Here is an 11087-nt window from a genome sequence, read left to right on the forward strand (position 1 = left end):
ATTCTTACCCTCCCACCCAAGTCCCTGCTTTCTTCCGCTGCCTCCGGGGTATTTCCGCAGCAGCGCTTTGAGCCTGCGGAGGCCCAGGCCTGGCTGCCCTGCTGAGGTGTGGGGTGTGGCCATGTCCGCTCCAGGTAAGATGCTGCGGTGTGTCCGGTGCCCCGTCGCCTACCATGGAGGGGATGCGTGTCTGGCCGCGGGCTGCTCGGTGATTGCGTCCAACAGCATCATCTGCACGAACCACTTCACCGCCCGGAAGGGCAAGAGGCACCACGCGCACGTCAACGTGAGCTGGTGCTTCGTGTGCTCCAAAGGTGAGCCCCCCGGCCCCCGCACAGGCTCGTGGCTGCTGCTGGCTGTCCCGGGGCCGCATGCCAAGGGTCGGCCGTGACACCTCTCCAGCCCTGTCCACCCTCTGATGGCTTGTGTTTGCCCATGTAGTTGCATTCGTGGTCTCTGAGTTAACCATGGCGTGTCACAGACTCAGGATGGCTTTCGTGGTGAAAAGAAAGCGTGCTCCTGTGTGACGCAGATTCCGGGAGTCGGGGCGGGGGCTGGGGCTAAGGGCGCCCTTGTTGCAGGGGGGAGCCTGCTGTGCTGCGAGTCCTGCCCGGCGGCCTTCCACCCCGACTGCCTGAGCATCGAGATGCCGGACGGCAGCTGGTTCTGCAACGACTGCAGGGCCGGGAAGAAGCTGCACTTCCAGGACATCATCTGGGTGAAGCTCGGGAACTACAGGTGGGGGAGGAGGCGCCCGCCCGCCGCCGCGGTCACTGTCTTCTTTTCCTTTACAGAGCTGAACGCACTGAAATTCTGTCACTCTCTCTGAAGAGTCTGTGAACCCTGTTTTTAATATTTATAATAGATGGTGGCCGGCAGAAGTTTGCCATCCCAAAAATGTCCCCCCAAATATTCAGAAAATGAAGCACGAGGTTGGAGAATTCCCTGTGTTTTTCTTTGGGTCTAAAGATTATTACTGGACGCATCAGGCGCGAGTGTTCCCGTACATGGAGGGGGACCGGGGCAGCCGCTACCAGGGGGTCAGAGGGATCGGAAGAGTCTTCAAAAACGGTACGGGGCTCCGAGGGGCTGGGGACGGTGCTCGGGGGCCTCTGCTAATCCTGACTGCGCTTCTGTTGTTTGGTTTCTGTGGGAAGCGCTGGACACAGCGTTCTCTTCTAGCTGTAGCTTACATGTTTGTGGATGGGTTTGTTGAAGCAGAGGACAAGATGTGACGTTTAATAAGTTCCCTAACCTTGTTTGTTGGTGACTCCACTCGCGTGCATCAGAGCTCTCTTCGGGAGGCTGTCTTAGCAGTAGCTTGCAGGGACTTCTCCCGGCTTGCCCCGTGTGGGCGGGAGCACACGGCAGTCCGCGGCTGCTGCACCAGCTCTCGGGGCTCCCTTGACCCGTCAGCAGTCGCAGAGGTGCCTCCACCCCACAGCCGGGCAGGGGACAGAGGGGACAGAGTGCTGGCCTCGCTTGGGGGACGCAGGGGTCAGGAAGGGTGGCACGCGAGGGTGGCGGGGCCGTGGGGCCTGGGCACTCACCCCCTGGGGAGCCGCCCCTCCGCCCCTGCACGCGGCGCACCCAGGTTTCTCCAGGGTTGTTCAGGAGAGGTGGGCCAGGCGGGCGGCTGGGCAAGGGCAGGGTCAGCCCCCATGCCGGAGGCCCTGCAGAGCCCCCCGGTTCTTAAGCTGGCCGGTGTGCCCCTGTCTATGTGGGTGCCATGTGGCCTCCTCCTGGTTTAAGGAGACTAGAGACAATGCTTAGCAGCGAGATGAAAGTCTAGACAAAGTCACTAACATACAGACCGCAATGGGTGGACGTATCTATTTGTTGAAATCTTTTACTGGCATTCCACTAACTTTTTAGCACTGCAAGAAGCGGAAGCCCGTTTCCGTGAAATCAAACTTCAAAGGGAAGCCCGAGAAACGCAGGAGAGTGAACGCAGGCCCCCGCCCTACAAGCACATCAAGGTGACCGTCCTGGTGGGGGTGGGCCCCTCCTCCTGGACAGCTGCGCCAGGCGTCCTAGGCAGGGGTTGATGCTGTCACTGGCCACGTGTCCTCTGACTCGAGGAGTACAGGGTGCGGGCAGGGCTTCTGCACAGTAGGTCTGCGCTCATCCTGATGGTCAGCCTTAGAACCACAGTGCTGGCCAGGCTGCCTGGAGCAGGGGGGCGAGTGGACAGGCCCTCCTCCTGGAGCACACTCATTGTCACCATGCGCTGGAGACAAGCCCAGATGAGAGGTGGTCAGCCCAGGCCAGGGCTCGGCCAGGGTACCCGGCCCAGAAGGGCCTTCAGGTGGTGCGGGGGGTGAGCGGGTGGCGCGGGAGCTGTGTTCCCATGTGCTCCCAGCTGCGCCACCAGGGTGGGCGCCCATGCTCCACCTCGAGGCAGGTCAGGGGCTCTGTCTTGGCTCCCTGTACTTGGGCTGTGGTCAGCATCTATGACTAAGGTGCATTTAGCTTTCGCTTTGGGATGAGTCCTCTGGAATGGAATTATGGGGGGCTCGAGGGTGGCGCTGGGGTTCCCGAGGCTGTTCCAGCCCCTCTGGCCCAGCCCGGGCGCCAGTGAGCAGGCGCCTCTCACCGCGGCCTCCCGGCTGCCCTTCCTGCTCCTGTCCCCTCCTCCCCTGCTGCCTTCCTGTGCCTTAGCTCTGAGCTCAGGAGGCCGGGGGCTGCCCCGGCCCCTCCTCCTGCACTTCCGCTGCGAGGAGAGGGTCCCGGCTGTTCGCCCCTCCTGGGGGTTCTCTGGAGCACAGTGCCGCCTTGAGGTGGCCCAGAGGAGGGGTGGGGAGGGGCCGTGGGAGGAGGGGGCAGGGGTAGGGGGCGGGGGAGGAGGGGCGGGGGCTGAGCGGCTCTCCCTTGCCGCAGGTGAACAAGCCCTACGGTAAGGTGCAGGTCCACACGGCAGACATCTCCGAGATCCCCAAGTGCAACTGCAAGCCCACTGATGAGAACCCCTGCGGCTCCGACTCGCAGTGCCTGAACCGCATGCTCATGTTCGAGTGCCACCCGCAAGTGTGCCCCGCGGGCGAGTTCTGCCAGAACCAGTGCTTCACCAAGCGCCAGTACCCCGAGACCAAGATCATCAAGACGGACGGCAAGGGCTGGGGCCTGGTGGCCAAGAGGGACATCAGAAAGGTGCGTGCGTGTGTGTGTGCATGCCTGTGCATGTTGATGTGTGGATGTGCACATGGTTTTGTGTGCGTATGTGGACCTGTGTGCTAATCTGTGTGTGTGTGTGTGTGCAGCGTGTGTGTGTGCATGCGTGTCGGTGTGTACCTGTGTGGGTGTATTGATGTGTGGGTGTGTGTATGTGTGCGTGGGTGCATGGGTGCGTGTGCACGTGTGTGTGCATGCGTGTGTGTGTGCCTGTGTGTCGGTGTGTACCTGTGTGGGTGTGTGTATGTGTGCGTGGGTGCATGGGTGCGTGTGCATGTGTGTGTGTGCATGCGTGTGTGTGCGCCTGCGTGTCGGTGTGTACCTGTGTGGGTGTATTGACGTGTGGGTGCGTGTGAGTCCAGGGCTCACTCACTTCTTCCTCCTAGACTTCACTTGCTCATGTTGCTTTCGCACTCACTGAGAACAGGATTTCAAAAAGGGTTTCTGAATTGTTATGATTGAAGATTATAACACATTGAATGGAAGATGTTTACGAAAGTAAAACTAAAATTCCGTGAATCCGGCCTTCTGTCAGAACTCCGACAGCAGCCGTTGGGCAGTGAGAGGTTCACTGAGACGGGCGGCAGGAGGGCCGTCGAGCAGTGTTGTGGAGTCGCTCCCGCGAGGCTGTCCCAGGACAGGGCAGGCAGGGCCAGGAGACCGGGGAGACACGGGCCGTATGGCCTCCGCATTCAGGCTGCTTGTCGTGGCTGACCCTAGCGGTGTCAAGAAGGACAGAGAAGTCGGGAGGTGCTTGGAGGACAGGTGCCCCGGCCCCGTGCGTCCCGCCCTGACCCCTGGCTCACGGGCTCTCACCGGCGAGTCTGGTGGTCTGCACCCTGCTCTCTGCTGGGGCGGGCGACTGTTGCAGTGCCCGGACACGGGGCGCTGGGGGGCGGGGGCCGGCGTGTCGCTCCTTCCCGGGTGCTGAGGGAAGCGCCTCACTGACAGCCTTTAGAGTGTGTGGTCGCCTGACTGGCGAGCGGGCGGGGGTGTGGGGCTCCGGGGCTCCATCCGGAGGGGGCTGCTGCTCAGCTCACCCCACGGTGCCCTCTGGCCTCCAGGGGGAGTTTGTGAACGAGTACGTGGGCGAGCTGATTGACGAGGAGGAGTGCATGGCGAGAATCAAGCGTGCGCACGAGAACGACATCACCCACTTCTACATGCTCACCATAGACAAGGTAACGGGGGCGGCTCCCGCCCGTCTCTGCAGGAACGTGCTCCGCCACATCTGCCGGGGCCGAGCACCCTGCGCAGAACTTCTGGGAGCCCCGTGTGTCCCCGATGCGCACAGGGGCACCAAGAGTCCTCCCGGGGCCAGAGAGGAGGGCTCGGGAGGTCACCCTCAGGGACTCAGGGAGACTCCCAGAGTGCCTGCTCCTTGTCTTAGGCCCACGTCGGTCAGCAGTGGGCGCATGTGTCCTCTGCAGGGCCCAGCGCTCAGGCGGTGCTGAGCTGGACTGTCACAGGAGGGGGTGAGGAGAGCAGGCTCGTCGGGAGCAGCGCCCTGCGGACCAGCCCTGTCTGGGGGCTCTAGGGACACAGCCATCCCAGGAGGTGGCCGATTTCCGCACCCCCGCCTTCCCCCCTTCTTTGGGGTGTGGTGGTGAGGGAGGTTATTTTATTAGAAATGAAAACCCTAGGCCTGTACCTGCCTGCGTTTCAGTCTTAAATTTGAACTACTTGTATCTTGTAAGAAACGTCAGGTTGATCACTTGACACACAGATCAGCCCTGAGATGATCTTCACGGAGGGCCCCTCCTGACACAGACAGAAGCCCCGACAGCCTGCCCTCCACCTTCCTCCCGCGAGAACCAGAGGGAAAGCCCTGCCTCCCTGCTGTGTGCCGCGCAATAGAGCGAGGTCTCTGAGAGACGACCCTCGCAGACTTGGCTCTGCTGAGAATCTGGGACAAGAAGCCCAGATCTGCAGGAGGGCATTAAGTGTGTTACAAAATGGTTCAAACCTTAAAAGATGTAGAGACACAAAAGATACTGAGGAATAAATCAGGCATATTTGATAAAACGGTTAAAACTGGGAGTTAACATAAATTCAGTGAAATTAACCCAGTGGATGGGCTAAGAAAAATTAGATGGTGACAGAGGAAGTTACTGCCACTGAAGAACCTCCCGAGAAACTGTCTGGACGCAGCAGACGTGCTGAGACCGGGTGGGAGAGGCGGGGAGACGGGAAAGGGACATTCTGTAGGCGTGAAGGAGAGACGGGAGGCCTGGGGAGAGTCCTCCAAATCTGTGTGACACGGGTCATTTCATGGATGAACCTGACCAAGTTTTTGAGCAGGGTAAATAAAAATAAATCTATGCCTTTATATGTTGTTTAAAAAAACAAAACTGTAAGATGCCAAACGTGAAGACTTGGAAAGCAAGCGAGGGGCTTCCCTCATGGCCCCACACTTGGGATCTGTCACTGCTGAGTGCCTGGGGTCCGTCGCTGGTCTTGGAACTAAGACCCCACAAGTTGGGCAGTGAGGGCCCTTCCCCAGGCCGGCGAGAAGAGAAGGGTGTTTTCTCGGAATGGCAGTGGAACGGCCAGCCTCCCTGCAGTGTGCAGTCACGTGTACTCTGACCCGTTTGCTCCGCTGCTGGCCTGGCTGGACCTGCAGGCCGGTCTGCATCTTCAGCGGGTCCATCTTGCCCCCATCAGCGTGTGTGTCTAGGTGGTGGGGTGACCCCCGACCTCTCCCTCCCTGCCGCCCGCTCACCAGCGCTTGGTCTCTCCACATGGTGCTGACCTGCCCTCCGTGAGCCAGAGAAACAGGACTGGTTTGGGGGTGTCCCATCCGAGCAGCCGTGGGGGACCACGGTTTCCAGTGCAACACTGCTGTCCGCGTGGGGCAGAGCCTTGGGTGAGCGCTGGATGTGCCGCGGGGGCCCCATGACACCCGGGTTGTGCCTTGCAGGACCGCATCATCGATGCCGGCCCCAAGGGGAACTACTCCCGGTTCATGAACCACAGCTGCCAGCCCAACTGCGAGACCCTCAAGTGGACGGTGAACGGGGACACACGCGTGGGCCTGTTCGCCGTGTGCGACATCCCCGCAGGTATGCTGCCTCGGGCTGCACTCGGGGCTCCCGGCCAAGGGGCAAGCAGAGGACCCTGGCTCAGGCCGCGTAGCGGGTCGGGAGCGCGGGGTGGTGGAGCAGTTGCGTCTTGCTGGGAGCGTCCCCTTCGCAGAGCAGACTGGGAGGCTCCGGGGGCTGCCCCCGCAGCGGGAGGCTCTTGGGGAAGACAGGAGGCCACACCCCCAGCGCTGTGTGTCCTCGCAGGGACAGAGTTGACCTTCAACTACAACCTCGACTGTCTGGGCAACGAGAAGACGGTGTGTCGCTGCGGAGCCTCCAACTGCAGCGGCTTCCTCGGTGACAGGCCGAAGGCGAGTGACGGCAGAGACGGGGCCTGCGGGGCACAGGCAGGCTGCCGCGGGGCACCACGGGGTTGGGGGCTCACGGTCTGGGCCATGAGCCGAGGCCAGGTGCGGTCAGGGCAGGTCTGCTCCCGGGCCTGGCACCCGCACCCGTGTCCTCAGCATCCCGTGGCCGCCGCCCCACCTCCCCGGGCCTGCATCCCAGCTGCGTGACCGTGAGGCCCGCAGCAGCCCTGCTCCCTGCGGTGCCAGCAAGCGTGGGGCTCAGGACACCGGCCCCCTCCTGAGGATGCTGGGTCGCCGCAGGTGTCCGGCCTGGAGCTGCAGTGTGCAGTGTGGCCCGGCTCTGGTGTGTTCTCGCGTCCTGAATGAGGTCCTTCGGGGCCCAGGCATGCCATGTGGGGAGCAGCCCGTCTGCCGCATAGTCCCCAGGCAGACGGGCCGCCATGCACGCACCCCCTGTGGCCCCTGCGGCCCTCCCGGGCTCCCAGCCCCTGTGCTGACTGTGCCAACTTCCCCATTGCAGACGTCGGCACCCTTGTCTGCGGAGGAGAAGGGCAAGAAGAGCAAGAAGAAGGCCCGGAGGCGCCGCACAAAGGGCGAAGGGAAGAAGCCTTCGGAGGACGAGTGCTTCCGCTGCGGCGACGGCGGTCAGCTGGTGCTCTGTGACCGCAAGTGCTGCACCAAGGCCTACCACCTGCCCTGCCTGGGCCTGGGCAAGCGGCCCTTCGGTGCGTCGCGGTGGGCGCCCTGTCTCTGCGGGGTGGGAGGGTGCCGCCAGCTGTGGTCGGGAAGGAGCCCCGAGGCCCTGGCTCCAGACCGGAGGGAGGCAGACACGCGAGCCTGGACAGGAAGCTGGGGGCGGGGGACAGGCCGACAGGTAGACGGTGGTTCTCCAGACTGAGCAGAGCGCCTTCACAGGTGCACTTCCGAGGCAGGGCCCCCAGAAGCTCGGTCCAGCTACAGCCGGTCCTGGGAGCGGCCGGGGAGGCCGCTGGCCTGGGCACGGACATGGGCTTGCGCACCCGCCGGGCCTCTGAGCACTAGCGTTAGCTTTCTTCCATCTTACGAGTCATGTGCAAAGGCGGGTGCGTCTCACTGGAGTGAGAGCTGGCGTGAGGCCCGGCCCTGGCGGGTGACGCTCAGTCTCCTTGCAGGGAAGTGGGAGTGCCCTTGGCACCACTGCGACGTGTGTGGCAAGCCCTCCACCGCCTTCTGCCACTTCTGCCCCAACTCCTTCTGCAAGGAGCACCAGGACGCCGCAGCCTTCAGCTCCACGCAGGACGGGCGGTCCTACTGCAGCGAGCACGACTTCCGGGCAGAGCCGGCTCGGAGCGCCAAGACGGAGCAGCCCTGCACGGGGCCCGGCAAGGCCAAGGGGCGGCGGCGGCGGCGGCGGTGTTGGCGCCGGGTCACGGAGGGCAAATAGCGCCTGGCTGGGGCTGGGTCCGACCAGGGGTGCCACGGGCGGGCGGAGGGCCGGGCCTGGCAGCAGCGGAGGCCCCCGCCCCCGGCCCCCCGGCACAGACGCACAGGCCTCCCCGGGAGGGAGCGCCCCACCACTGAGCCATCTCAGCAGCGCCTGCTGCGCCCGCACTGACCGTCCGGGCCCCGCGGCTACCCCGCGAGGCGCCGACGTTCCAGGACAGACAGCCTCACTACACAGCATCACAGCCACACTTGAACCTCAACTCGTCCGTGCCCGCTGTTGTTCTAGGCCAAATTTAGGATTGAAGATTAACTGGCACATGAAATGCGTTTCTCTCACCGAGGGGTAGGGTAGTGTTTCCCTGAGGGTCTCATCCCATCTTCATGACGTTGCCCGATCCCCGGCCGCCCGCGTCACCCAGGAGAGGAGCCCAGGGTGGGGCCTGGCACGGACCGGGACCCTGCACGCCTTGGGAACGAGGTTTTGACTATTGCGCTTATGAAACAGCTGTATGGTTTTTTTTTCTTTGTACTAATGTGAAGTTTTTCCTCAAAATGCTTCTTTTCCATCCTAGAAGCCAATAGTATAGCGTGTGGATCCCTGGAGCAGCTCCGTCTGTGGACCTGGCCCCACAGCGGGCCTGCAGCACAGGCCTGTGGGCGGCTCCCCGAGGGGCCCTCGCGCGGGGAAGCGTTTGTGGATGGTTTGGTTGGTTATCTTTACCAGTTTCTGGCTTTTACTCTCAATATATTTTTGCTAAACTTGTTTCACAAACTACCACCGACTGCAATGCTTGTTTACTGATGCGTCCCGACTTCCTGCAGCCGCAGGATGGAGCGGTGGCCATGGCCCCGCCGAGGAGCCTGGGCTGCCTGGTGCTGGGCCTGGAGCTCGAGGGGAGCCTGCGTCCGGACAGCCCTTTCCGGCCAAGGAGAGGCCGCCTGGGCAGGGGCAGCAGGAGCCGGGCTGGGCAGACGGGCTCAGCGGGGGGCACTGAGGCTGGGCCGCCGGGCGTGGGCACCTGACCTTGCGACAGCTGGCTGATGCCCCGGGGCGCCGCGTGGACCTAGGCCCCAGGCACGAGCTCAGCAGGAGCCCCTGCCTGCCCGTCTCCCGGCGAGGGGAGCGGCCCCTCAGCAGGTGCTGTTCTCTGACCCTTTCACTAAGACACGCGGAGGACACCTCCTGCGGTTCACACACCTGCCCCGGGAAACTGCCTGAGGGTGCCGGTCTCTCTCACCATCCCGCCTCGGAATCGCGGGGTGTGCGGTCCACTGATGAGCCGTTGGCAGGGGGTGGGGGTCTCGGCAGCCGACCCCCGGGAAGCATCTGCTCCGGGTCCGAGGCTCGCGCGGGCTCCCTGGCACAGACCAGGAGGAGCTGCTGACCGAGGCATCCTGTTGGCCCTTCTCTGGTGACCCTGGGACGAGTGGCCACGTGCGACCAAAGGCGAAAGCAGCTGCGTCCTCAGTGGCCCCGCCGTCTCTGGGGGGCTGGGGGCGTCTCCGTGCAGAGCGCTCTGACTGCCAGGAGTACTGGGTGGATGGAGGCCACCTCCTGAGGCCCTGTGCTTGGGGGGCCGGGCACAGCCCTGCCCTGCAGAGCTGGGCCTGGGGGGCGGCCCCGTCCTCTCCCGCCAGGGTGGGGCCTCCGCCCCCCAAGGCCCCGCCACTGGTTTTGCAGTTGCTTTTCCACTTTAGGAACAGGTTAACTTATTTTTATATTTGACAGTAGTCAAGTTTTGTGATCTTTGAGTCACTCTGATGTTTCCAAATTCTTTTACGATCTTTCTGAAGGAAATACTGGAAAACTTACTTTAGATGTGGTTGCCCTCTTTCCAAAAATTACTATAAACTAATGAGCAAATAACACTAAGTTTTGAGAATCTCTAGAAGCCAGGTCACAGCTCTGAGCAGAACCCGGGCCTGGAGAAGCAGCGAAGGGCCTTCCTGGCAGGGCCCCGGCCTCCCTCCGTCGAGGCCTCTGCCCCAAATCGGAGGGGCGCTGGATGTGGGGAATTCGGTCTTCTCTGAACCTCAGCCTCAGTCCTTGGTTGTTAACATGAGGCAGAAAAAAAAAGCAAAGCTGCCCAAGGGCCTCAGGACTCAGCACGGGGGTGGCCAGGCTCCCTGGGTGCCGACAGCCTCGGGGCTCCTTGTGGGCAGGACGCAGGCCCCCATCCCATCCTCCCAGGGGCTGGGGTCACCCCGCCGCCGTCCCAGGCAGGACCCCCTGACCTGCGAACCACCACGTGTATGCAGCCCCTTCTCCAGCCACCTCACGCTCGGGAGTAAGACGAGCCCGTTCTCATCACTCAGAGACCGTCAGGCGCCAGACCCTTGACCCCACGAGACGTGTATCGAACGAGGACGTTCACGTGCGACACCGTCTGCAGGCGGCACGGTGCCCACCGCCCTGCCGCCTCGAGGCGTGGACTGAAACGACTCCAGCACGCACACCGGTGTCTCAGCAGCGCGTGGACGCGGGCCAGGCTCCAGCTCTGGGGTGCCCGGTGCTTCCGCCAGTTCTGACAGACTTAAAAACTTGAACTTCACTTCTGGGGGGATATACTGAAATGTAGATCTGAGAATTTCTGGTTGGGGGGAAATAGCGTTTTAAAGTTGGAAAATGTGTCTGAAGATTGTATGAGTATTTTTGTATTAAAAAAAATTTAAAGGCTTTTTTCTTAAACTTATTTTATGTGGGATTGTTGTTTTTTTAATTTTTCCAATTTAAGGGGGGAGGTGGGGAGAGGGGGCTCACCACACATGTGGGGTCCTACTTCCCGTCCAGGATTGAAGCCGCACCCCCTTCAGCAGAAGCAGGGGTCCTAAGCTCTGGACTTGTCTTGCTCTGAGCATCTGACACTGTCCTGATGCCCAGGGAGAGGCCACCATGGCCCTGGAAGTGGTGGTGGGGCTCTGATTCTGCACACCCCCCACCCCCCCAAACGTGGCAGAGTCAGGAGGAGCTTCATGCGCCTCAGCCCCAAGGCCCCTTGGTCTCCTGACTCCCAGCCTCCGATGTGCCCCCTGCCCCCAGCATCCAGAGTGAGGCCCTGGAGCAGAGAGGTTGAGCTGGCTGGAAAGACAGCTCTGGTGC

The 11087-nt window shown here is 62.2% G+C and overlaps 1 protein-coding gene and 1 non-coding gene across 5 annotated transcripts in view; both read left to right on the forward strand.

The window, feature by feature from the left end:
* The window catches only part of NSD2 (nuclear receptor binding SET domain protein 2), a 69768-nt gene extending 61006 nt beyond the window's left edge, over positions 1-8762 (forward strand). For 3 of the 4 annotated variants that reach the window (XM_070462520.1, XM_070462519.1, XM_020914935.2), the window contains 10 exons: positions 135-314; positions 582-738; positions 866-1071; positions 1876-1979; positions 2881-3150; positions 4236-4352; positions 6092-6233; positions 6459-6565; positions 7083-7287; positions 7714-8762. In XM_070462520.1, the coding sequence (XP_070318621.1) occupies positions 135-314; positions 582-738; positions 866-1071; positions 1876-1979; positions 2881-3150; positions 4236-4352; positions 6092-6233; positions 6459-6565; positions 7083-7287; positions 7714-7985 (1760 nt within the window). In that variant the 3' untranslated portion in view covers positions 7986-8762. The remainder of the gene's footprint in view (positions 1-134; positions 315-581; positions 739-865; positions 1072-1875; positions 1980-2880; positions 3151-4235; positions 4353-6091; positions 6234-6458; positions 6566-7082; positions 7288-7713) is intronic. The other variant, XM_070462521.1, reaches the window with a different exon arrangement.
* On the forward strand, positions 5886-6009 carry LOC139033427 (small Cajal body-specific RNA 23). The gene has a single exon (XR_011486002.1). It is a non-coding gene; the product is annotated as a small Cajal body-specific RNA 23 (non-coding RNA).
* Positions 8763-11087: the final 2325 nt, after the last annotated feature.

The sequence above is a fragment of the Odocoileus virginianus genome, unplaced genomic scaffold (assembly GCF_023699985.2).
Source record: "Odocoileus virginianus isolate 20LAN1187 ecotype Illinois unplaced genomic scaffold, Ovbor_1.2 Unplaced_Scaffold_5, whole genome shotgun sequence".
Taxonomy (NCBI): Eukaryota; Metazoa; Chordata; class Mammalia; order Artiodactyla; family Cervidae; genus Odocoileus; species Odocoileus virginianus.